Source organism: Vidua chalybeata, chromosome 5, assembly GCF_026979565.1.
Source record: "Vidua chalybeata isolate OUT-0048 chromosome 5, bVidCha1 merged haplotype, whole genome shotgun sequence".
Classification (NCBI taxonomy): Eukaryota; Metazoa; Chordata; class Aves; order Passeriformes; family Viduidae; genus Vidua; species Vidua chalybeata.
The window spans coordinates 23779138-23805764 of NC_071534.1; the positions used below are offsets into that span (position 1 = coordinate 23779138).

A 26627-nucleotide genomic window follows, 5' to 3' on the forward strand; every position below is an offset into this window, starting at 1 on the left:
ACATGAAAACTGTTATAAATTAACTGTCTATTTACTCTATATGAAATGAAATAGTCTGTGCCTTTCTTCTGATAAAACTAATTACAGGATTCAGAAATTACTCAAGACTGCAGACTGAAGCTGTACCAATTTTATCTGAGACATCACTCTAATTGCAGCAGTGAAGTGCCTGCAAATTCGTGTTGCTTAGTAACATTATGGACAAAGTTATGGGGATGGAGCCATCCTTTTACAGGCTTCTCTGCTGGAATGTCATTCACAACTTGCCATCACTATTTTAGCATTATGCCCTAGCAAGACAGTTTGCAAGTCCTGTGTTCTTGGAGCTTGTGCCTATGAAGACCCACCTCAGGGAATGACTTTGTGCAGTGAGGAGCTAAAACTTCAAGGAGATTCCCAAGTCAAGTGTATTCATAAATCTTTGCAGGCTCCAGACATGATGTAATTATGCTAAACTTAGTTACAACCATGGTGCAATGGAATGGAATGGATTTTTAGTAATTTTCTAGTAATTAATTTCTTGCCATAGTTGTATTTTTTTAAAATTACTTTCTTTTATTTTCAGTTTTTTTGGGGTGAAGGATATTCCCCTTTTTGTTTCTATGCAAGCTACATTTTGCATAGCAGGATGAATCCTTTATTTGGAGGTCAAGTACAGCTGGCAGAGTTTTCAAGTCATCCCAAGAAAAGTCAGGGCTATATATAACGTATTGAGTAATAAGTGACATATTATACGATCACGTCACCTAAATTTGTTTGTAAAGAAAATTATGGGTTTTGATACCTTTGAAACCTTGATCTGTGACCTGGTGTAAATGCTGAATTCCATTTTTTTTTTTTTTTTTTTTTTTGCATTCTGCCAATTGGGGATGAATTGTTGGACACATACTGAACCTGGGGCTAGAAAACCCTCTGTTCTGGTGTAAGGCATGATGAAATCGTGTCCTGACTCCTATGAATGTGATACCTACATTTTGGGACTGCCTTGTCCAAGTCAGGGGAATACCTACATTTCTTTGTCCTGGTACTTGATGTGCTAAAAAAATTCAAAAATTTTGAATTACATGTAGTTAACAGTACCTGGTGGACTTGGTTTAGTCTAGGATATTTTTTATGAGGGTTGAACAAGCTTGTCCAAGAGCTAATGGGAGTGGTTGAGGATGCTGACAGGTGTTTAGGATGTGCTCCATCTTCCAGACAGTGTGATGGTCTCTGTAGTGTGTTTGCATTTCCTGTCCACTGTGAATTTAAGTAAAGACACATTTGACTGTGCCTGCTTTGCCAGCATTTTTGTTTTGAGATTTGGTGTAAAATAATTCAGGGTTGCTTATTTTTTACCTTACAGACTCAGACTCTCCTTTGGACCAGATGCTAGCTAAGTGTCACCTGTCACATAACAGGTAGCTTGTGCTGTACTGGATGGTATTAACATAGAATAATGATGGGCTTCTAACTCCTCTGCTAAGTTTGCTTCTAATAGTTTAAAGCATCTCTCATGTGAAAAGAATAAGTGATGTGTTTTGTTTGGTTTTTAATTGCCATTTAATCTTCTCAATACACTCTTAGGCTGCAAAGGTAGGAAGTTGGGCAAAAACAGTTACAAAACTTGCATCCCTATTTAGGACTCCTTGATATTGGTCCCTGCATGGGCCCTTCACTTAAGAGATGGATTTGATGATCCTTTTTGAGTACCTTTCAACTCAGATTTTTCTGTGTTATTACTGGATCTGTCTGTTGTTTGAGGTTTGTTTTTGGTTTTTTTTGTTTGTTTGTTTTTTTTAAAGTCTGTACAAACTGTGTGCTATTTGAAATTGTATTAAAACATTGAGAGTTTTGGCAAGTTTTTAGTATGTCTGATGTAGTGGATGGAATAATGTACAAGAATTCACACTCCAGGGTGCCTGGGTAGTAAAATTGTGCCACTTCAGTTACCAGGAAATCTCCTAACTTGTTTGGATTACACATTTTCTTCGGGGAGGAGGGACCGCACACAAATGTTCACCAGGCAGGACTAAACAGTCAGAATCTTCTCTACCCAGCTGTGTTGTGGAAGTGTAACACTGCAAGTATGCAGATCTGCTTTATATTGAAGTTTGTGAAGAACAACGCAGGCACCAATGTTTCTGATTTCAGTTGCTTTATTTCTCTGCTCTCATTTTAACCATGTATTAATATGCTTGGCTATTGTGCACTTACAGTCTCTCTTTTCTACATCAGATATGGCAAATTAATTTCAAATGGTGTCTTATTATTCTTGAAATAGAAGCAAAGGAAGGAAGTAAGTAGCTCAGGCAGAAAAGGCTTTTTCTCTAAAGATTTAGATGCTTTTACCAAATAGGTGCACATGAACACAATTGCACTTGTTGTTAAGTATCAATACCAAAATGAAAAGCATACCAGGATAAAAACACAGACAACATTTGTTAGTGGGAGAGGTACTTTGGCTAAAGGGACTATAAAAGGGTATGGTTTCCAAGAAGAATTGGGTCAATAGCATCTGATGGTTCTGTAAAAAAGCAAAATAATTTTTGCAAACACATTTAGGGAAACTTACATAAGCAGGAAATATAATAAAAATAAGGAAAATAACATTCCTCAGAATCTTTTAAGATGATAAGACACTGTTCTTTCTTTCTTTCTTCTTTCACAGGAGGTTGTTTCTGTGCTGCCTTTGCCCATTCTCTGTCAGTCCAAGGTCATTCACCTCTGTGATAAACAACTGTCTGACAGAATCTGTCAAATGGTTTTATTGCTTACGAAGCCGTTCTGTTTGGAATGCTGCACCACAGAAGCTGCAGTAAGACATTGTCAGCTTTCCTAGCACTGCATTTTAATTTCATTTAATGGTGCTTTAATGAATTGCAGTATCTCTTAGCCTAGTCAGAGGCTTTAGTTGGAAGCTGATTAGAAATACATCCGTCAGTGACTTAAGAACAGGAATATCTTTATTGGCCAAATGGTTTCTGAGGTGTTGAGTGCTCTCAGTGATCTCAGATGTGGGAAGGAGATGACAGGGCTGAGCAGGCTGCAGGGAGGTTTGTGTGTTTTCCCTGTGTCAACAAAGCTTTCAAACCCGAGAAATTAGATGTAGTGTCTGACCTGTCATCTGCAATACACACAAAACACTTGACAGGTTCTCAGGGTGTTTTATGTGTGCACATGCAGAGATCACATGGCATCTGTGCCCTGAGCCTCAGCAGTGCTAAAAGAGCTTGTGTTTGTGAATGAGGATACTGTGTAGCCTCTCTCTGAATTACTCCTGGTCACAAAATTCAATCAAAAGTGAAACAGTTCAAAAGTATTCTCTTTAGCTTGAAAGAAATCATGTTTATTACCCTCATGCAAGTCCTAGTTAATTCTACAGGCCATAAATAATAGTGCGATGCCAGATATAATTCAGCTTATGTGGTATGTACGTAACAAAACTCATGCCATTTTTGTTTTAGGCCTATGCTCTTTCTTGTTCTGTAAAAGCCCTCTGAGGTTCTTTGGAGGGTAATTCTTCTGTGAAACTCTTCATGCTGGGTATGGGGTTTTCTTTTTGTCTTTTTATTTTTTTAATTGTCAGAGATACCTAAACGCCTTTCAGTTTGCACCAAATATCATAGGTGTGGTCAATGCTGGCAATAAAATGAAAGTCTGGTTCTTTTGTGCATTGTGTCATCACAGTCATCTCTAGGATCACTTAAACTGATCTGATTAAGAGGTATTTAATGTTACATTAGCCTGCAGGATCATATTTCATGTTAAGTGTCATTTTAGAAAAAATTGAAGTTGACATCCTCTACTTCTGCAGGTTCTCTAGTGCTTAAATAAAAGCTTATTCAAGTATTGGAAGAAGAGATGTGGACTCCAAATAAAGACAAATTAATTTCCACATGTGCTCCTTCATACCAGTTTATATTATCACATATTTTCCAATATTTGAGTCATTACTTGGAGTCCAGCAGACACAGGAAAGAACAGAGTTGTCTGAAGTTGAGTTGTTTAACGACTTATTTTTAAACACCATTACCTCATGTTTTAGTTCTGTCTCTAGTCTCACTGCTAACACTCAGGGATTAGTTTGATTTGTGAGAATAACTTGCTGGCCAAACACCCCATGGAAGTTGTCTTAGCTAACAGAACTACACATAGAAAACAACTTTTTTCTATTTGTATTGCATACATCAAGCATTAGAAAAACATGCTGTCTGATATGTAGGGAGAATGATCTTTTTATTGGTTAGTCCTGGTTATCTGGGGACCTAAACTGTCTGCAGCAAAGATGGGATTTCTACCACCAATAATAGTTTGCACATCCAAGGTTCTGTCTTGCATGTCCTTGCAGAAGAAATAGAAGTATTAGCATTCTAGTCTGATAATATAAAAAAGAAATTAATGTGAAGATTTAAAGCCTTGAGATTTCAAGGGAAGACTGGGTGCTACAGAACACTGTACTATCTTTTTCCAGATTTCTATAAGACATTTCTAACTTTAATGCTGGTGTCACAGTGAGGGAACATAAATCCCTGTCTCTGCAGTATTCTCTTACTGCTTATGGCACAACAAACAACACCTGTGTCAACACATTGACTGCTGGAAATATCTTCTTCATTACTCCTCCTTCTTGTATTATTCAGAGGAGTTCTTGTAATTCTTCCTTGAGAATGCCTCACCTACCAAAGTGGTTATTGTTCACAATGTTTATAGTTTTAGGACTTGGAGCACAGGCTAAGCTGTGCTCAGGAGAAGAACAATGAGACTTCTCCTATTATTTTTAACTGAATTGCATGTAAGATTAATTAACACATAGGCTGGATTAAAAAAGCTGTCCAGTTATTATACATTTTTGTTTTGTTGAAGGCGATGAAGAGTTGGGCTGAGAAGTATACCTACAATATTCTAGAACTATGCCATCAATTAGAAATTACTTTTACCAAGTCTTATAATTTCATAGATGACTTAATTTTTTTTTTTGTAGTTTTACATGGAAAATCTGATGCTGAAAGTTACATGGGAGTTTTCATTTTGTCTATTGCAGGGTTCTGCAAAAATATTCTCAGACTAGGAACATCAAAGAAGGCAAGATTAGTAATTCTCTAGGATGTTGCTTTTCATCTCACCTTCTCCATTTTCTAAATATTGAGGAACTTGTTCTTTCCTTGTTCCCAGAATTTATTGTGATGGATTTGTAGTGATACTTAGCAGAATCACATATTGAAATGACAATGCAATTAACATAAAGGATAATGTAGGAACTTTGAAAGCTGTGTCTGGTCTCCACAATAACTAAGCCTGGGAAATCCTTAGCATATCAGACTTTTGGCAGTCTCAATTGTAATAATTGTACTGTCGGTCAAAAACTTAGCCTTGGTTGGAAGTACAGAACACATAGCTACTGACAGACACTTTGAAATCCAAAGTTCATTATTTTTCTTTCAGTTTGTTGTGGTTTTGCCTGTAAAAACAAGGTGAGAGTCATTCTTTGTTAAAAAAAAAAAAAAAGGTAGTATTTTGTCTGAAATCCTTCAGTTTTGTATAGGATTGGGTTTTTTTTTTTTGAGATGGATGGGGATAATGGCTGAGTAACTTCCAGACATAAGTGAGAATGGGTTATGTAGATCTCCTTGAAATAAGAACAAGTTGTATTCAATGTTTACTGTACTGTAAAAAGAATACGTTCCTTTTGTTGTAAAAAGTTTCTGAGCACATCAGGACTTCTGTGTGTGGAGTTGTAACCAGTTCTCTGTGGCAGCAGTCTGGTCTGGTTCTTCTTCATCCAAGCATCGTCTAACTTTTTCTCCAAGTACAATAGATATGGCTCAGATTCTTAGACTGCCAGGGTCTACAGCTATCAGTCGCTAGTGCTTCACAGGGAAATGAGGGCCTCAAAACAGTAGTAGAACGTCTGTCTATTTTACTTACCCCTTGTGTTTTGAGCTTATTTTGTTACAGATATAAGCAGGTGTATATAGTATTTCGGAAGTGCAAGCGGGCAGGAGAAGTAAATATTTGCTGTTGATGTGATGTTTATGGTGAAGGAATCCCAGGCAGCTCCGAGCACAGCAGAGACCTGAGGAGCAGCAGAGCCATGAGGTCAGGGTATGTTCCCCAGGCAGCTCCCCTTGACCTTGCTCAGCAGCGCAGATTAAACGCTGCCGGCGGTGACGGTGGATGGAGGGACGCTGCTTTCCCTCCTCGGGACGGCGGATGGGAGACGCGGGGCCGCACCGGCTGCGCTCCGCTCCTCACGCACCGCTTCTGGGCGCAGCCGAGCCCGCCCAGCCCAGGGGTCCGGTCAAGCCCTGCCTCCCGCCGCTACCTGCGGGGCCGGGCCCGCCTCCCGGCCCGGGGCGGGGCCCGAGGAAGTGACTTCAGCCGGCGGCGGCGGCGGAGCGGCTCGGCGGGGCTGAGAGCGGAGCATGGCAGCGGTGGCGGCGCGGGCGCTGCTGGCGGCGGGCAGAGCGGGCGCGGGCGGGCGGCGGGGCCGCGTCCTGCCCGCCGCGGGCGCCGCTCCTCTCTGCACCGTGGCCCCGCAGCAGCAGCAGCAGCCGTCGCCCGACATGAAGAGCTACCTGTGGTCGCGCTACAAGGAGGCCAAGAGGGTCACCAAGGGTGAGCGGCTCCCCCTCAGCGGGCCCGAGCGCCGCCGCTCAGGAGGGAGCGGACCCGTGGTGGCGGCTGGGAGCGGAGCAAGGGCGAAGCCTGTGAGGGAGCGGGAAGGGTCCGGGGGCCGAGGCGCGGCTCCGTCCCGCAGCGGCTCCCGCGTCCCTGTGCTCTGCGCTACCGTGGTGTGCCCAGGGCCGGAGCGGCAGCGCGGGGAGATCCTCACGCGCTGAGTCCCGGGGGCCGGACAGCGGAGACATGGGCTGTGGGGGCGGCTGCCCCTTCATCCTCCCCTCGGAGGGGTTCTGAGCCCCTCACACCATCGCCCGGCCGCGGCTGTTCGGAGCGCCTTTGGTGCAGAGCAGCTTGGGCCGGGCAAAGTGGCAGGTTTTGGGGGTGTGTTGTGTGTAGAAAAGCAAATGTAGAAAGAAAATCTAGAATCTGGTAATGTCATCTCATTGATGACTGTTGTATATATGCACAACTATTCTGAAATAGGCTGCTCTTCCCAAAAGTTAAAATGCTGTGAAGTTTTGGATGACTTTTCATTTTGTGTACGGTTCCATCATAGCACACTGTGTGAGGCATTATAAAATGCTCGTGGTACATACATGACCCTGGGCAGCTCTGTTCTTCAGCCCAGCCAGGCAGAAAGCTAGGGAAGAAACGCTTGTTTCTGCCCTTGCTCCAACGGGAAGAGAATTACCAAGATAATTGTTTGAAAATGTGGTCTTTTCTGAAAGCTGGAAGAAAAAGAGGCAGGGTGTCTTCTATAATGCTATGGGGAAGAGCATGTCCTGTAGTGGCAATGGATAATGCTTTAGCTTGCATTTTCTACCTATAAAGAAGGAAATTATTGTTTTCCTGCACTTAGGAGTCTTGAATGTGAACTGGGACTTCACAGCACTGGGTGCAAGCAAAGCATTTATGAATGTAAAATCGCATCAGCACTTAAGAAGTGAAATTAAAAGCCATGTTAGCGATCTCAAGAGAAGTCTGTGGGCTTTGGAGGGTGAGAGAAGGGATAGGGAGAAGGGACGTGCATTTTATTTTGAATCTATTTTTTCTTTTCCTGTTTTTGGAATTAACTTTCTCTTGTTCTAAACCACAGCCATGTAATACTTAAGAGGTAAGAGCTGAGGTAGGGTAATGTGATAAAGTAAGTTGGTCAGTGGGTGTGAGTTGGCGAAAGATGAGGCAACTGCTTCTAGAATATTTCAGGCTATTACATTACAACTAAGTCACCCAATGGCTTCAAGTATATGATATTTCAGTTAGTTATGATGTTGAGATGACAAAGTTACAAGGCTCTCCTGTTTTTTGACCCAAGGTTTATAGCACTTGTGATGCTGCCTGCTGGCCAGAATGTCTAATAGCTGCCAATTGTTTATACTGTCTCTTTTCAGACAGCCACCAGTCAAGCTAGTTTTCAGCTGAAGTGTCTTTTTATCTATATATAGATGCAAAAATATCTTTATTTTTAAAACAAGTGTTGACTCACCAAGCTGCACAATTGATATTTGGAAAAAAACTTTATAATGCAGAAACGGGTGTTGTAACATGATTTTGGAAGTTGATTAAAAACTGTGCTTATGACTTTAAGTTAATTGAATGCTCCATGGCCCTTTCTATAGAGTAGGAATATTTGCCTTAATTGTAGCATGTCAAATTACGTTTGATTTGGTTGCTGGGCTTTATTTGAAGTTTGGAATTAAACTCAATGAACTTGCTTTTCCCCCCTCTCTTAAAAATTAGAAGACTTGGATGTCTGCATATGAAGTCCCCACACCTACCTGCCGTGTTGAGATGTTTTCAATGGTGAAGCATGTAGGGATCTGTCCTCAGAGCTGAAGGTTTTGAGAGAAGCTTGGTTAATTCCTTTTAGACCTATACGGAAAGTAACCAAACAAAGCATATTCCCTTTAAACTCACCTTTCCAAGCACAGATTTAAGATGAATGTTCCCCGTTTTTTTCCACTGGTAGGGAAGTCTGGAGTATAAAGACAGTATATGAGGAACGAACGAAAACATGCTCATGTTTTATGCTGCCAGAAGAGTAGCTTAACCTCCTAATGTTGCTCTTTCAAGTTTTGTAAACAAGAAATATAAACACTCTCAATGTTTAGTACTGACATTGGTGTTGGTCCTAAAGTTATTTATTATATCATGGTTTTAATTTCTCAGTCAGTATACTTTTTCCATCAAATATCAACAGAAACATACCCTTAAAAATGGAAGTGATTTGCACACTCTGTGAGTGTGTAGAAAATAAGCAGAATATTTTTGGTTTTCTGATTATCTAGGAGGTAAATAAGCCTAACAATGTGTATGTAATAGTTGTTATGTACACAGTCACATATAGTTTATTCGTGTGAGCTGAAATTGATTAATGTGATAACCTTGAAATGGTGAAGCAAAAATTAAAGCAATTAGAACAATGTCAGTTCTGCTTCAGGGGCAGGAGCTGGACCAAGTAATGGGAGGAGAAGACAAGGCTCCTAGACTAGCAGTAATAATAATATAATAATATTCTTCAACTCCAAATCAGTTTTCAAAAACATTAATAAATGTGTTAATGGAGTTAGCAAAAAAATATGTCTGGTGTTCTCTGATAAGCAAGATGCCAAAATACATTTTTTTCTTCAAACTTGGACTGCAGAGAAAAATGTACTTGGAATAAAAACCACAGATCACCAAGACAAATTAGGGACAGCATATTCAATAGCATCATATTGTTAAGGATTAGCTGGTTAGTGCGAATTAGTTTGATCGTTTCTACCATCATTTCTCTATATTTAGCAGTTGCTAATAGAATTCTATGTCTTTACTTAAATAATGCTACAAGGCTGGTATAACTTTTTTTCCTCTCCTCTGTTCACAGAGTTGGTTCCTTCAATTATGAGTAACATGCTGAATCCAGATGCTATTTTTTCAAACAATGAAATGAGCCTGTCAGACATTGAAATTTATGGGTTTGATTATGACTACACCTTGGTCTTTTATTCTAAACATCTGCACACGCTTATATTCAATGCTGCTCGAGATCTTCTTATTAATGAGCATCGGGTAAGTAAAATTAATGGAATAACAATACACTTATGAATAAAGGGTATAATAAATAATTTTTGACTGAGAGGCATAAATCATCTTTTCATGTCTCAGTCCTAGCTTGGCTCCCTTATAGCACATTTTGTACAGCACCTACATATGCACAACAGAAGCCCTGTTTTATTCTCAGCTGCAGTTTTGAGCAGAGAACAGTCTGTTAAGGAATACAGTTATATTTGTCTTATCTTTTAATGTGGGCATGTGGTTTGTTGTTTGTTCCTGATTGTCATTTATTGGAATCACATTAATAAATAAGAAGCTTAAAAGTTACCATTACTATGTTTCATCCCTTGCTGTGAGTGCAGTGATTAATTTCCTTATGAAATATTTTTAGCTGGACTTCACAGCAGGGCTTTGATGGCAGTGAGTGCTTGCGAGGTGCTCTGTGTGTACCTGGCATTTCGGCTGACTTGACTGAAGGGGCAGCATGTGCAGTGATCAGAGCCTGGATACAGGGAAGCGTTCAGCTCAGAGCACTGCCCTCCTGCCTCTCCAAGCAGTGTTCTCTCATTGGTGACCACTTGACATCCAGGCAGTTTGGAGCTGCTTGTTGTCTAGTTTGGGGATGGGAAAAGTGTGTCAGGAAGTGGAGGGGGAGATGGGTGGCTTGGGAAACTGAAGGTACTAGTGGGATAAAGGCTGGAAAAAATCCGTGGACTAAAAGAAGCAAAATTAATTAAACTGTTGGACTTGCAGGAAAGGAAAAGACAAAAAGTCCATGGAGTATGTTAATAAAGCTGCTTGTGTATTTTTATACAACCTAAATCTGAATGCGTGGTGTTATTCTACTTTCGTATTTGAATCTAAAGGTTAGGAGCTATTTATAAACACCTATAAATATCCTTGGAAGAGCAAACACAACTTCATGGGTGCTACAAGCATACACAGCTTTATCCCCCTGCAATTTTGGCATGTCTTGATAGCAATTTCTGTGGGATGTGTAAATATACTTTAATAAAGCTACATGGTTCTTGGGAAAAATCCATGTTACTGTAGCAATCAAGATTAATTCTTGTAGACAAAAATTCTAATGGTGTTTGGCCTTTACTATTTGAATGGATTTGGGTAGCAATAGCTTTCCAGTTTGTCTTGCTTAAAATCTCCTGAGTTCTACTAAACAAAGCTGTAATTACTTTTTCAGACAGCTTATTAAAATTGTCTCCTTTTGGAATTTATCTGCTTATACTGTTAATATATGTTTTTACCTTTACCATTAGAAAAAGACCCTCTAGATGGTGTCCATTATGACTGTCACAGTCAACATAAAAGATGGCAAATTTTGCTCATGGCAGTGAGAGGTAATATATCAAAAATTGCAAAATGCAGTGTAGGAAGCAAGGAATTGTCCAAGAGAATAAACATCAATTCAATGCTGATCATAGAGGTGGCAGCAGGTGTTCTATGTAAGCTCTTGTTCCTGGGTTCATTTATTTCCTGATGCACAGGCCTTGTGCCTTTTTATCAGGACTGCTGTTTCAGTCCAGTTATATTTGTCCCTACCAAAAGTGGGGTAAGCAAACAGTACCATTTTTATGATTTCTTTGTTTGGTTTGCAAGGAAGCTTTGATTTATGTGCCAGGGTAAGCTCATACGTACTGGCATGTATCTGAAAAGACAACTTTCTAGTAGAATAAATTAAAGTAGCAAGTCAAGCATATAGAAATTTGATAAAGTCAGAAATAAATGATTGTACATTTATTGTACATTGTACGTGCTTGATGTGGTTGCTTTGGGGCACGTGCAGTGCGTGGTAGTTTTTAGTTGATCGCATTCTGTATTGTTCCCTGATGATTTCCCTTGTGCTTCTGCTTCGTGTTCCCTGACCAAACCTACACCTCTTCCAAGCTGTCTGTAGGCTTTTTATGCTGTTCTTCATACAGATCAGTAGCATGCCCCAAGTTTTCTAGATGTGTTAGTGTAGAGATGATAGGACTGTTTTCTTTAACTGCAGATGCCTGTATTCAGTACAAATGCAATCTACAGCAGTTGCAGAGCAAGTCCTCTTCAGCAAGATAAGAGCTTTAGGGGGGAAATGACAGTTTGTTTCTTATAAAGTAGCTAGAGGCTCTGTTGAAGCTGCATAATGCACTTTTCCCCCTGGAGGCTTGTAAATTAGCCATATATGTATGGAGACTGTTGTAGAGAAGGTGAAAAATAATGTCAGGTTCTAAGGCTGCTGTAACCTGTGGGAGGACAATGAAAGATTGCCTTTTAGTGTCTTAAAGAAATTACAGTTTTCTCATGCCTTGTGGAAACTACTGAAGTATTTCACCCTTTTAAAACAAGTGAACAAAAGCCTTAGTCCAACACATGCACCTAACATTTCTTTTCATGGCAACCTGTGTTTAAAGCAGGACAAAATTACAGTTGACTGATAATGGGCTTGTACTGAAAAATGTTAGATTACGCCTCACACCATATAGTGGTGTGAGCTCCCTACACTGTATATAAAGAACCTGAGGGAAGAGTACATGACAGACATTGAGTTCATGTGCATCTCTAAATGAACTTTTTAAAATGTATTAAGAATATATTAAATTAACTTTTTTGAACAAGAGGCTAATGTTCAAAGGTAATTACTACAGACTACCTGGATGTCCAATTTCAGGTACCAGGATGCCCTTAGATTTAAAGCAATGGCCTTGGATTTTGGAAAAATATTTGACTTATCTTGCAGATATGTTCCTGCAAATCTCACCAGCCTGTGAAAAATTCTCCTAAATGATTACAGCAAATGAGAAGCACAGAAAACGTAGACTTTTAAAATTCTGCAGAAAAAAAATTTATTGTTTTGCTTATGTTTTTAAAATAAAATCATTGCTCTCTTTTCTTAGTATCCTGCAGAAATAAGAAAATATGATTATGATCCCAATTTTGCCATCAGAGGTCTTCATTATGATGTGCACCGGGTATGTATAAATAACTTTGTGATGAATTATGTAGTGCTGAGAACATAGCCAAAGAAAATAAAGAGAGCTTTTAAGCCTTTCAACTTTTCACTCTGAATTGGTGTGTAAGGATTTTTTTTCATGTTTTTCTCTTTAATAGCAATCTTTATTATTACTATTACTGTTATTATTACTAACATCATCAATAAGAATAATATTTTTAAAAATGGCTCTTAAGTTGAACATGTTATGGGCATTTTGTCGTTATGGTGGGTGGGGCAAGCCAACTTAGGGTGCAACAGGACAAAACTAGGTAAAAGTCATTGATAAAAGTATTTTGGAAGCTGTGAAGTAAGTTTCAAGGAGAGTGCTCAGGTGTTCTTGAGGCAGAATGGTTGTAGATAAAATTGCTTTGACTTTTGTAATTTCATGTCAAATAGTTGGAAGTGATAAAAACTGTTCCTTTTTTTTTTGGCTTGCAAGGCATTATTAATGAAGATCGATGCTTTTCATTATATTCAGCTGGGAACAGTTTACAGGTGGGTAAAGTTATTTTTTTCTTTGTAATAGCAATACATGCTTTTACTTTTTTTGTCTTTTAACTGCATTTATTAGTATACAGCTTGGATTCTTACTAGGACCTGTGCCCTGGTGACCACAGACATGAATGAGCGTTGCAACCATGCTTTAAGGGGTTTTCTTTGCATCTATCTCTGTGTGTACACACAGATGTGTACACATCCACTGCCTGATCCAGCACAGCTGATTCCCCAGATCAGCCCTGGGAGAATTGGCAGGCTGGTTGATCACATAGTGCTGACTCACTTTGTTTCCGGCTGTTAAATTGTGCTGAAAGACATCTAAAAATACCCTGATGACTTCTCTGCTGTTGCTTTCTATGTAAATAATTGTCACAGGGTACCTGATAACGTGACTTTGGTGTGGTTGTGGAGACACTTGAGAGGTCCTGCTGTGTTTGCATAGAGCCTTTAAGTTTGGACCAAATCAACCAAATCAAACTTGCACCACACTAGGTACCAGACTTTGAATTACACAAGAAGCCAGGCCACCTTTCTTAAAGTCATTGGACAAAAAGACTTTTACCCAGGTTTATTCTGTTGCGCTCTTAGTTGTGTTCCACCACCCACCATGAGGACAAAACACCCAAAATTGGGTCCAAAAGAGGGTGTGACCTGGAAATGATGGTTTGCATCAGACCTTCATGCTGTTTCCTCAAACACCTGTACAGGGATGAGGGGAAGAAAAGAAAGGCTGGAAGGCTGTGAGAGCTGATGTCAAGATGATGTGTGGTTATAGAGCTGCACTGTGAACTGTCAGGACTGTGAGGCTTATAGTAGAAGTAATCTACAGCTTTACCTGGGCAGTCATCTCTCCACTGTGGTTTTCACATTGTCCTCTGTTGATCTATGCTTAAGTAGCTGCTGATGCACAAGTGTTTTCTCTAGCAGTATTCAAATAGCACCTGGCACAGCTCTCTGCAGACCAGAAGGTACCTCCTCAATTCTGATGGTGTTACTTGGTATCTGGTTTATATTTTGGTTGCATTTCTTTGTGCTTGCTGCTGTGGAGGGAGTGATGCTGAACTCTGTATGTTACAAACCCCAAGTATTATCTGCCCTGTTGGTGCACAAGACTGACTTGAATGCTGGAGTTCTGCCAGCAACAGCTCAGAGCTGTGTCCCAATTGGGGTGTGGACAGAAGTGCAGTAAAGGAGCTGGTTAATGTGGGATTCTGCCACCAGAGAATCCCTGAGGAAGTTCATGTATCATGCCTTTCCACTGCAAAGCTGGTGTGGACTCTAAGCACTGAAAGCACTAGGCATGTGAATTAATTTATTTTTATTTTAGTGCCTGGCAACTCTTCTTGGTCAGACCAAGGAAGGGAGGCACTGAAATAATTGTCTGTTTTAAAAGGCTGCAAAACACCATAAGTAGGTTTGGAAAAAAGGAGACCAGGTGATCTATTTTGCATTAGTGTTTTTTTTTAATCCTGAGTACAATATCAATACTTCTGTGGCCTCTGGTGAGGATGTTTGCATGCCTGCAGTCATTTAGATGCTTTAGTGCAAGATGCTTGATGCTGCAAACATTCAAAACCAAACTAAAGCCTGTACTCTCTTAATAGTTGATAAACTCTGGGGAAATGTTATCTCCTTGTTGTTTTATTTGAATGTTTTAATTATCAACCATCCTTCAAGTAGTTTTAAATTTTGGGAAACTGAGCTGTTCATACAGTTAAAAATAAATTCTTATTTAGTTAAAGGTTGTGTATATTTTTCACTCTCTTAAATCTTCAAGGTCATGCTGCAAAATAATCTGATTTAAACACTATCATATAATCAGTGCTGTATAAAAGAAAAGGCAGCATGAGGAATTACTTTGTGTTAAGAAACTGGAAGTTCTAACCACTTCTTAAAAAAAACCCTTGAGGCATAGCTTTAATGGACACTAATAAATTCTTTTCCCATAAGAAAGTAGAAAGGACTTAAAATTGAAATGTGTTTTGTGTGCATGAGCCTGTTAAAATGTTACTTGTTTGGTAAGGAAATATGATGTTTTAACTTAAAACCAAAAATGTTCCTCTGACATTATTAGGGTTTTAATAAGATCCAGATCTAAGTGTTAATCTGTCAGGGTTTGGTGATTACTTGAAAATTTTAATCTGACTTTTGAACTAAAGCTAGTGTTTTTTTCCAGAGGCCTCAGTGTTGTCCCAGATGAAGAAGTCATTGCAATGTATGATGGTTCCCATGTCCCTTTAGAGCAGATGAGTGACTTTTATGGAAAGGTAAAACCACAAATCGGTCTTTAAAACTGAGTGAGGGTTTTTTGGCATGAGGGTAGTGGTGTTTAAATTTTGTTCTCATTATATAACTAGCAGTTATATTTTCTCACTATATTATTGACTTTAGTGCTATATGTGAAGTTTGCCATCTAAAGTGACAAATTACTTTTCTCTCTCCTGCTCGGTGTAGTTTATTCTCTGACTGTTCCCTTACCAAGTCATACAGACAGAGTGGTGGAACACAGAAAATCAAGTGACATGCTCAGTGTTGCACACAGAATCTGATAAAGGCTGGCAAATGAACCATATCTGGTTCATGTACTTTACTTTTTCCTGGTGGTCTGATGGCTTAGCTAGGTCTGATGGTATAGCAGCAAGTAAATATATGGTGGCAACTCCTGCATGCAAACTGGCAGAGTCAAAGTAAGAGGATTTGACAAAAGATGAGTGATAAAAGATGAAACTTCTTGCTTGAGCAGGGGGCTTGGACAAGATGATTTCCAGCAGTCCCTTGCAACCTCTGCTCTTTGTTACTCTGGTCCTGAGCTTCTTGCTTTACTTCCCTTCTTACTGAGAGGTATTTGGGCTGTATTTGCTGTTATATAATGAGATTCTCTACTTCTGTGAAACATGACTATTGTTACAGCTTTTGCAGACTAGAAATCTCTTCCTCTGTTTCTGTGCTAGTTATTGTAGATCCTTACATCTTTTTATGATCTCATTTCAAGGAGGTAAATTGTTTTGCAATCCTAATTAGTATTCCAGTTACTAAAGAACCCACCAAGCTAAGAAAACCTCCATCCCTCATCAATGCCTCTTGTTTGCAGATGTGCAGACTTATAGTGAAGGCCTTCTCTTGACTTTTAACTGAGCACTGTCCTGTTTTTATGAATTAAAATACCACTCTTAAGAGTAATGATTTGGATTCATTTGAAGAACTAATCACAACACTTTTGTTGGAGATAACTTTATTGAAGGTGTTAGTTGAAAAACAATCTTTAGCCATGTGAAGAGGGATGGCAAAAGCTGAATATCTGCAACTAAGCTGAAGTGTCTAATCTGGGAAATGCCTGACTTTGTTTTTTCTTTTCTTTTCTTTTCTTCCCATCTCTGTAGAGCTCACAAGGAAATACAATGAAGCAATTCATGGATATATTCTCCTTGCCAGAAATGACACTCCTTTCTTGTGTGAATGAATATTTTCTGAAAAACAACATAGACTATGAACCTGTTCATCTGTACAAAGATGTCAAGGTAGATGTCAATCTTTGAAGATTTAGATAAACTTGTATATTTTTGTGTGTCTTCTCTGTGAGCACTTCAGGAAGCTTTCATCTGTTGTGCTAGCCTCAGTGAAATACCTCACTTTAGTTTTTTATGGAGTAATTATGGGTATACAACTGTAAAACGTAAGTAAAATTAAGGTAGAGCTTGGAAAATAATAAACTGAAATTGAAATTTGGAAGCTGACATTCTAAGCCTTTTGCTCTTTCTAGGTTTGAGGGGTGAGTAGGGGGAAAGTCAAGATCATCTTGTAAGGTGATAAAAGTTCTTTTGATTGTTGTTGAACGTATCTTTTTTTCTCACTATCAGGGGTTAGCTAGGTTATAGGGAATGTAAGAGGCTATAGGGAATTCCAGTTTAGAGCTTTCATTTTGGCTAGTGTACAATCATTTGCTATCTCATACTTTTGAGCTATCTATTTTCCCTGTTTCCTCCTTCAGATAAGCTCTAGTACCAGTCTATAGTAATTTGACCCTCTCGATTCCTCAGCATGTGCCCTGCAGAGGAGATAATTATATGTCATGGTTATGTAACATAGAGAAGGCCAATTCTTGTGGTTTCTCTGAAGCATGTAGAGAAATTTCTGTACTATTCAACATGACAAGCATTTTGGAAACCCTGTAGTAGTAATTCTTGAGAATTTTGAAGACATACCCTGTGTAAGCACCAAAATGGCACTATCACTGTTCTAAACACAGCTGTCTCGTGCAGAGCTGGCTCAGGAGAGCAGTCAAATGCCTCCAGAGCGCCTTATAAGTACTTTGTTCGAACACTTAACTTCTTTCATCTATTCATAAATTTCTTATGTAAATAATCAGGGCATTTGTCAGTGATTGTAATCTATAATCTGTCAGATGTACAACTTCTTTTTTTGTAAGGGGAAAGGAATGTGCTCTGCTCCAAAGGTCACTGGAAATCTGTGATGACTCTGTTCTGCAGAGGGCTTTCACCCCACTTCACCCTCCTGAGCAACCTTTCACAGTTATGTAAAAGAGCCTCTCTGCTATATAGTTTTGTACTTGCCAAAATTATGAAGTTAATTTCTCAGAATACAAGCTTAGTCTTTATCTAGTGGTGACACCATATATATACACATATATACATACACATACATACACACATACGTATATATACACATACATACATATATATAATTATATTGAACATTACATGGCATTTCTGTAAAATTGGAAGTGTTAAGAAAGGAGCTGTTTTAAAAACAAATTACTACTGTTATTTGGTGAACACTTGAAAAGATGAAGTTCTTTACTACTCACTGCTTTCCTCACAGGATTCAATCAGGGATGTTCACATCAAAGGAATAATGTACAGAGCAATTGAAGCAGATATTGGTAAGTACTAATGGCGTAATCTATCAAAGCTTTTCTTACTGATAGTATATGATTTTTCTGGCTTCCATATTTAAAGATTACAAATTCTGAATTTTTAAAGTTTGAAAGACATTCCCACTTGTCAAAGTAGTATTTAAGTATAACTTTGTGTTCTGACCTCTTGGTTGAATGCATACAAACTTTTTCATGAGAATTTTCTCAATTAATGCTGTGTTTTCCTAATCCTCACAGAGAAATACATCTGCTATGCTGAACAAACTCGTGCAGTGTTAGCAAAGCTGGCTGATCATGGCAAGAAGATGTTTCTCATCACAAACAGTCCCAGCAGCTTTGTGTAAGTGAGCAGCTGTTTGCTGTTTAACTGTGCATTCTTAGAGGATGGGGAAAATGAGGTTCTCTAGTACAATTCATTTTATTGCACAGGCAACTGCACTTTGCTACACTTCATTGTTAATATCCCTCTGTCCTTTTTAGGGACAAAGGCATGAAATTTATCGTTGGCAAGGACTGGAGGGATCTCTTTGATGTGGTCATTGTCCAGGCTGAAAAACCAAACTTTTTCAACGATAAGCGAAGGTGGGTGTTTAGTCAGTAAAGAATGATTCAAGCAGCTCTTCCATATAAGGCTACAGAGTGTGTTAGGAAATATTTTCGTTTGGCTGCAATGTTAAATGAAATCATATTTGATGAAATCCTGGGTAAGGTCATTACAAAATGCAGCAACACCCAATGCTGAAGTCTAAATATTTACCCTTTCTTGCCTAAGAAAGTTCTAGGAGCTGTCACAGGTGTACTGGAGTGACTTAGGGCCACAGAAGCAGTTTTTAACTGCTTATTTGCATGTTGGTGAAGTGTGCTTCTTTCCTAACAAACCTGAGAAATCTCGATGCCTTTCAAATCAGACCCTTATCTGGAAATGTCTTCCATTGCTTCTGTTTTTTTTTTTTTTTTTTTTTTTTTTTTCATTGCACATGATATTTAAAAGACATCTGGCTGGCTGACAGACTGGAATATTTGGACTAGTTGTGATTAAGTAAACACATCTCTAATGTGTATGCCCTACTTTTACCCTTGAAAAAGACCTGTTCCTTTATGTGTGCTTGTGATTTGAAAGTGAGATAGAGAGAGGTGGGATTATTTTCCCTTTACTTTTTGCATTTAATTTTAAAAAGATCATTAGGTATATGTCTTGGCCCCAGTCTTGTGCTCTCTCATCTTCAGTTGTCCGGGTGTGCAAACTGAGGGATTGGGCAAGATTCTTACACCTCTGTTTTTTTGTGTTCTCTCCTCCTTAGTGGCAGACAGCTCATGCTGTTTCTTCCCTTCTGCCTGGGGTCCCTGCCTTACTTCTCAGCAGTTGTTCTCAAACTGTGTTTATAAATGTCATAGATATTCTGGAAAGTTACATTGCTTTTCACTGGTTAAAGTGGAAGTTTTGGAGTTTTGCTTTTTCTCTTACAAAATTCAGATGCTAGAGGTATTTTTTTTCTTTTTGAGAGATGAATATTTTTAATGCTAATACTTTAATTTCCTAAGAAGTGTCAAGATTCCTACAGCAACACAACAATTGCATATCTATTCTAGACCATTTCGGAAGGTGAATGAAAGGGGAGTCTTGCTCTGGGACAAGATTCACAAGCTGCAGAAAGGCCAGATTTACAAACAGGTATGCTTTCAATAGACTCTTTCTGTTGAAATTTTGTACCTATTTCCTAGAATTCCAAGCTTCTTTGGATATAAAGGTTTCTAAAATGGAGATGCATTCTTTAAGAGAGTTATTTTAATGTCTGAAGTTGCACAAATTCTTTGTTGATACTGTATGTCCTTGTCTCTTGAAGTGCTACTGTCACTGAAATCACCTGTAAAATTTGGGATTCATAGTGTATAAACTGAGGACAAGATTCATGATATGAAATATCTTTAGTGGTGTACTAAGTTCCTTTTTTGTGCCTGTGAAGGTGTAAGTCACATGCTGCTATGATGTCCATGTCATTATTTCTGCAGGGTAACTTGTATGAATTTTTGAAGCTTACTGGCTGGAGGGGCTCTAAGGTTCTCTACTTTGGTGACCACATATACAGTGACTTGGCAGTAAGTTGTTTGCTTTCCTAAAATCAGAGAAAAGATGAGGCTTTCTGTTAGTTTTCCTCTCTTCCTCCCCAGTTTTTCAATGTAGCATACTTTCATTTGAGATTTTAAAATACAACAAAATTTGGTAGTTAAGCCATGTTGCTTTTTTTTTTTTTTTTTCAGCAAAGAGCCTTGGTGCTGTAAAATGCCAACCATATTTTCCACCTGACTTGTAGCATTTAAGTTGTTTACTAACTGTGGTCAGGAATGTGTGAGGTTGTATTCCTGATCCAGATACTGATTGTGTCAGATGTACTAGAGAGTAAACACAGATATCCAAATGTACAGGATATGCCTGACTTGGATGACAGCTGAATGAACTTCTGTTTTGAATGCAGGAGGCAATCTTCCTGTCACTAATTGTGAATGTTCTTCCCAAGATCTTGCTCTGATTTGTATCCCCACTCTCCAGGATTTATTTTTTTTCTGCCACTGTATGAGCAAATGCTCTGTTAATTGTTACTTTAGGGTAGGTGACCACCACTTGGCTCTTTTGTAATTGATTCCTTACGAATGCCTGGATGTGACTTTTCCACTCCAAGCTTTTGTAACATGTTTCAGCAGCAGCAGATGTTAACATTGTTCCCTCCGTCTGCTTTTAAAAAGAACAATAACATTGGGTGCTTCAGAAGACTGAGGGCCAAGAGGAGGATGCAGCTCTGTTCCACTGTGGCACAATGGAAACAAGAGCACAGGTGGCAGCTGCCTTGTGTTGTACCTGTCAGGAGCAGCTTGAATAGCTGGGGCTCCTGGTTGTAGCCTTCTGTCAGCTGGGTGTGTGGGTAAACAGCACAAATCTCAAATACCTCTACAGAGGCATTTCCTGCTGTTTGTTTTAAACCTAATGAATTAGTGTTTATTTGCAAGTGCTTATGTGTTCTTCATGTCTCTTAAAAAATGTAGGATTTGATGCTTAATCTAAATTCTATTTTCCATTGGCACAGTATGTCCCACTGTTTAATACTTCTGTTTGTACATAAAAACCAATTAAATTAGTGCTGCTTTGGGATAAACAATAGTCAGATTCTTTTAAGTAGTTCTTTTTAAAACTAATATCTGTATTTTGTAATTCTTGGTAAACAGGACTTGACCCTGAAGCATGGCTGGCGCACTGGTGCGATTATTCCAGAGTTACGATCGGAGATTAAAATCATGAACACAGAGAAGTACATTCAAACCATGACCTGGCTGCAAACCTTGACAGGATTATTGGAACACATGCAGGTTTGTGCTCTGTGTGTGTGTGCAGTCAGCACTGGAGAGCCAGAGGGATCCAGCCAAGTTTCTAAAGGCTGGACATTGATGTTTGCAAGTGCTTTCAGGCTCGCTGAGGTGTTGGGCTGCAGATAAATGCAATTATTTGTGTGGTTAGTTAATAGGAGTTTTCTCAACATCTTGTCCCCTTTCTCCATTGGTCAGCCTTGATCAATTCCTGCTTTTGGTTGTTTAAAATGGATAACGTGGATAAGTTCTGTATACTGATCTCTGAATTATTGCTCATGTCCTGTTAGCTGATAAGGGTTTATTAATATAAATGTTTATTTACAGAGTTATCCTTAGTTACAAGTTATCCATACTTTGTTTTAGGTTCACCGTGATCCTGATTCCCAAATGATTTTAGAAGAATGGAAGAAGGAAAGAAAGGAAATGAGGTAAGACACAGGGCATGAAGACTTTGCAGTATGCTTTGCTAGCCCTAGCCAAGGGTTCTAAGCAGTATCTTCCATAGGTTTCTTTGCAATTTCTTTGCATCTCTGGTTTATATCCCCTGGTAGTTACAGATATTATAAAATATTTTTGGAGCTATATTCTACTTGTCTATTATGCAGCTCTTCTTCCCTCTGACACTTTGTACATATGGACCCTTTTGCCTGTTCCCTGTCTTTAGAACGGATGTGACTTTTCTGTGTGAAAAGGTAACATTACATCAAATCTATTTCCCTCTCATTTTGATTCTTCTGTCCCTCTGTGTTCAGCTGTCACTGTTGATTACACAGCTTCTGCATGAATAAAAACTGTATTTCTTTGGCAAGGCTTAGGTCACTTTTCCAGGTTTTTTACATGATTTCTGCAGATTGTGTGTAACACATCTTAGAATACACAGAAACTGAGCTCTGTGCTAGGTTGGATTTAGCATGGATTTATCATGAAGTTAGGTAATAGGGCTAGAAGTCTTAATAATCTGTTATCATGAAGGAGAAATCCCTGAATGCAGGGGGTGTGAAGTGCACAGTTTTCAAGGTCAGTACTACCAGCAGCCTTCTCCAGAAATGTGGGAATAAATGAAATGGGAATGATACTTGGCAGTGACTTATTTCCCAGAACTTAATTCCAAAACGTGTTTAAGCTTTTTGTTTATATTAAGCCAAATCTTTGCCTTTTCTTAAGAAGTCTTTTATCTTTGGAACATTGGATGTCATTAATATTTAGATAAAGGCAAAAATATTCTTTCACAATTCCTAGAAAAGAAGGAATTGAGATGTCATGTTTCTGATGTCAGAAGCAACATATCTCTAGTGGGAGATGTGCGAAGCTCTTCACAGCTGTGATTTCTAGACCTGGCTTTTATATGTGCAAGAGGTGAAAAACTTCTGTGGCGTATTTTAATGTTTTGAAGAACAATGGCAAGAGAATAATGCATAGAACAGGTTTTAGGATCTGCTTGCTTCAGGTTATGGATGCCAGCTGGTGAAGAGATGTGTGCAGGTCTGTTCACTTCGTTGTCTTTGTTTTCTCTTTTTGGGGGACAGGGAGATGAACAGGAACTTCTTCAATGCCCAGTTTGGAAGCATATTCAGAACTGATGAGAATCCAACTTACTTCCTGAGACGGCTCTCTAGATTTGCAGATATCTACATGGCATCCCTGAGCTGTCTCTTGAACTACGAACCTGACTATACATTTTATCCAAGAAGGACTCCTTTGCAGCATGAACTTCCTGGCTGGTCAGACCAGCTGTGCACTGGTACATTCAGAATACCTTTCCTACAAGAGACAGTTCAGATCAAATGAACTCTTGGTGGCTTCTCTCCAAAATGGACAAATATCTGTTGGTTTTCTTGAATGTACCTGTATTTTAAGTCACTTAAATCTGTTACCTTGGTTTATATGTATTTCATACTTTATTCTCATAAGCTTTGTACCTGTTTTTCTCTTCTCCTGCTCAGTCATATGAAAACTCCTCTTACACACAGAAGAGATGATGGACTGCCAAACTAGTAGTGGGCCAGGAGGGAGGGCACATCTGAGAGTGAGGACTGCTGCTCTTCTGGGGTGGTTGTTTTAGCTTGTTCATTGAAAACTTTGATCTGCAGCCTTGTGGTTTACAAAGAAAAATACCAGGACTCACTCTTCTGGCCCTTCTCTGCACTCCAGCTGGAGCCTGTAATGGATCTTGTCACGGAAGAGCTTAAATCCAGTATTAGTAATTCAGTGATACAAGTTAGTAACCAGCTCAGGGTGCGGCTGAGAGGGATGATCACACTTTTTACCCTTCCTTGCTGCTACAGACGGAGCCTTACCTGTGAGATGCCAAGGGCTGGAGTGTCCTGGCTCTGCTGCACTGGATCTTTCTCCTGTCTGTGCAGTTTCTGTTCTTGCCATGTCTCTGCTTGGCTGCAGGTGGACTGAGCCTAAAACTGAAAGTAGCTTGGGCTGCTTCAGCTTCCTTCTCTTACCTTTTAGGTACCTTTTTTTGTTGAGTTTCAGAACACTTCAAGTATCCACTCTCCAATAATAGTAGTTTCAAGAGGTTTTGCATTTTGAAGTGCAGACAGATCTCTATCAAGCTTTAGTTTGATCCTAAATGCTGCTTTTAAAGATTTTAACAGTGTCTTATTCCAGTGGTATGCATTGTGGCTTTGCTGTTCCCTAGGAGAGAATATATTTCATATAGCCTTCGGTAATGGACTTCTGGAGTCAAAAGTAAACACGCACAATGGGAAAAGGACTTAGAGGAAGAATTAAGAAATGAGAAGCCCAGAGTTTTCTGATGACATGTTTGTAGCTCAAGCCCTGAAAGCTAAATTAGGAGTGGTACACATTTTGAATAAAGAAAAATAGTTTTTGTATAGATTAGTTTTATTGAATTACTGATATTGAAAGTAATGCATGAACACAAACTCTGGGTAGCATATGTGTTTCAAAGATTTGAGCTGAAAAATGTCTATTTTGCACAAGGAAAACATCTGTTGATGTATTTCCTCAAAGAGGCACTTTATAGAACTGCTATATAGTTGTTTTTAAATAAGAATTGTTTCCTTTCTCTGAATCCAAAGGAAATGTTTGTTTTTTAAAGTGGTGCTTCCCACCCCAGCCACTTTAGAAGGCATAATATAATTAATAATTTCAAATTTTAGTTATTAAAGGCTTGGTTTTTAAAAGCATGTGATTAACAAAACATATAGCATTTGGTATTCATTTTGGGATATCACTTGCTTTCTATTATGATTGCAGGCAAACAAACTTTTGTTGACCAAAAGTTTTCTGGTTTGGTTTGTTTGTTTTTTAACCTGTCTGTATGTGCAAGTACCTGGATTGAATTTCATATACGGTATATTTCATGTTTTTAAAAGCATGTTTGCAAAGTAAAGAATGTACTGTAATTTAGCTTGCACAGTTTTGTAAGTAGTTTTCCTGTATGCTTGAAATCAGTATGAAGTTCTCAGAGGTGGTTTAGATTTTATGATTTTCCTATAGTCCTATTTCAAACTTGACTGAAGTGTGTGATTTAAACACCCCTGTGTTTAAACAGATGAATATACTTGAAATGAGTAAGTTCATCTAACTGTCCTGATGGTTTTGCTGGAATAAAAAGATAACATGTTGCAGGAAGTTAGTTTGACTGCATCAGGAGTTGACTTGGTGGGGCTGTGCAAGAAATATTTAGCATAAATTGATAATTAAATACAAAGATGGAAATATCCTAATTTGCCTTCAGTTCTTTATCCTGATGCTCAGCTTCAACTGAACTTGGTGATATGTGTGTGTAGCACCTCTCATGCTCCAGAGATTTCAATGCACTCTATCAAAAAAGACCCACCCAAACCACTGTACTTTCATCCTGTGTTAAGCAGGAACAGTTTAATTGGCTTGGATGGTTATATTATGCACAAAATGCATGTTTTGTTTCAAAATTTTCTTCTCTCACCCTTCCTTTGTCTTAAGTTAGAAATCAAACTTCTCTACCAAGCTGTGTTGCAACAGCCAGCTGAAGTAAAATATTGTTTATATTGCATGACTTGTTGAAATAGACAGTGTTGCATGAAAAAAGTTAGTTATTGAAGGATTGTATTTCTTTAAAATAACTATATATAATATAAATTTAAGTGAGAATATTCAAATGTATTATTTATTTTTCAGTGCTAAAGTGCTGCTTTGTAACTTTTAAAAATGTCTTGCATTTTTTTAATGATTTCACCTTGACACTCTCTGCATTGCTCATTTTAACCTTATGCTACTGATTTCAAAGAGATTTTTAGGCATGTTTAATGGGCAGTGTCTCTGTACTAATTTTGGGAGTATGGTTCATTTGAACACCAAAGCAAGAAAAAGTTTTTGTTCTGGTCTATCAAAAACACAGAGCTCAATAGCCTATCAGTAAAAAAAAGAGATTAATGAATTGTGGAGCTTTTTTTTTTTTTTTTGGTGATAAAAATATTTAATGATTATTACAAAAAATAAATGCTTGGACTTTATCTTCTTGTCTCTATGAGCCTTAATATTTTGATTGACTGGGGAGAAGGAAAGAACATGAGTTCTATGGATTGCAAAATTCTGTGGGGAAAACTCTTGAATGTGTGTGTTTCAGTGTGTTTGTGTTCTAAATTTTCTGAAGTCTGTGAAAACTAGCAGGCTTGTGTAGGGGGACAGGGGAAGGAAATTGACTGTCTGTTTGTTTCATTCAGATGAATGTGTATTTACATGTTATATTCCCTTCATTGTTCTTGATAGCTTCATCAACAACACTGGATTTGCCCCCTGCCTTCTTTTGAGAGAATGCCTCCTGGAGTAGTTCCCAGAGGTAACTAAAGTTTTCCTGCACTTCCCTCCTGCCCCTATAGACTGGGGGGATGTTACTGCTGCCAGAAAAAAAACCTTTCTTTCTTGCTGTTTTGTGGTTTCTTTCATATTCTCATGTTGCCATTATGATATTTAATATTTTGATGGAAGGAGGTGACACTGAATCAAACTCAAGTTTGAGCCATCTCTAATGGTGTGTGGTGACAGTGGCAGCTGTTGCTGCTGTGCTTGGTAAAAACACAGTGTGTGAAGGAGCAGCTGCTGCTGCTCCTCTCAGACCTGAAAAACTGAATGTAGACATTGCATGGCAGGGGGATGTTCATAGTCCACTTTTCCCAAAAATAGTTCATTTGGATGCTTTCATATCAGCTGCATTTCTTACTAAAGCTGCTTCAGTTACTGCTTCCCTTTGGACAGTGAGGTGAGATGTAAAGCAAACACCAAGCCAAG

General features: G+C 38.8%; 1 protein-coding gene across 1 annotated transcript; it reads left to right on the forward strand.

Moving 5' to 3' along the window:
• The first annotated feature begins 6507 nt into the window (after window positions 1–6507).
• NT5DC3 (5'-nucleotidase domain containing 3) lies at window positions 6508–25852 on the forward strand. Its single transcript, XM_053943904.1, has 14 exons — window positions 6508–6597; window positions 9470–9654; window positions 12531–12605; window positions 13068–13123; window positions 15303–15393; window positions 16507–16644; window positions 17966–18026; window positions 18258–18360; window positions 18501–18602; window positions 19611–19692; window positions 20031–20117; window positions 21240–21380; window positions 21744–21808; window positions 22907–25852. The coding sequence occupies exons 1-14, from the start codon at window positions 6546–6548 to the stop codon at window positions 23166–23168; spliced, it is 1500 nt and encodes a 499-aa protein (XP_053799879.1). The 5' UTR covers window positions 6508–6545; the 3' UTR covers window positions 23169–25852.
• The last annotated feature ends 775 nt before the right edge of the window (window positions 25853–26627 follow it).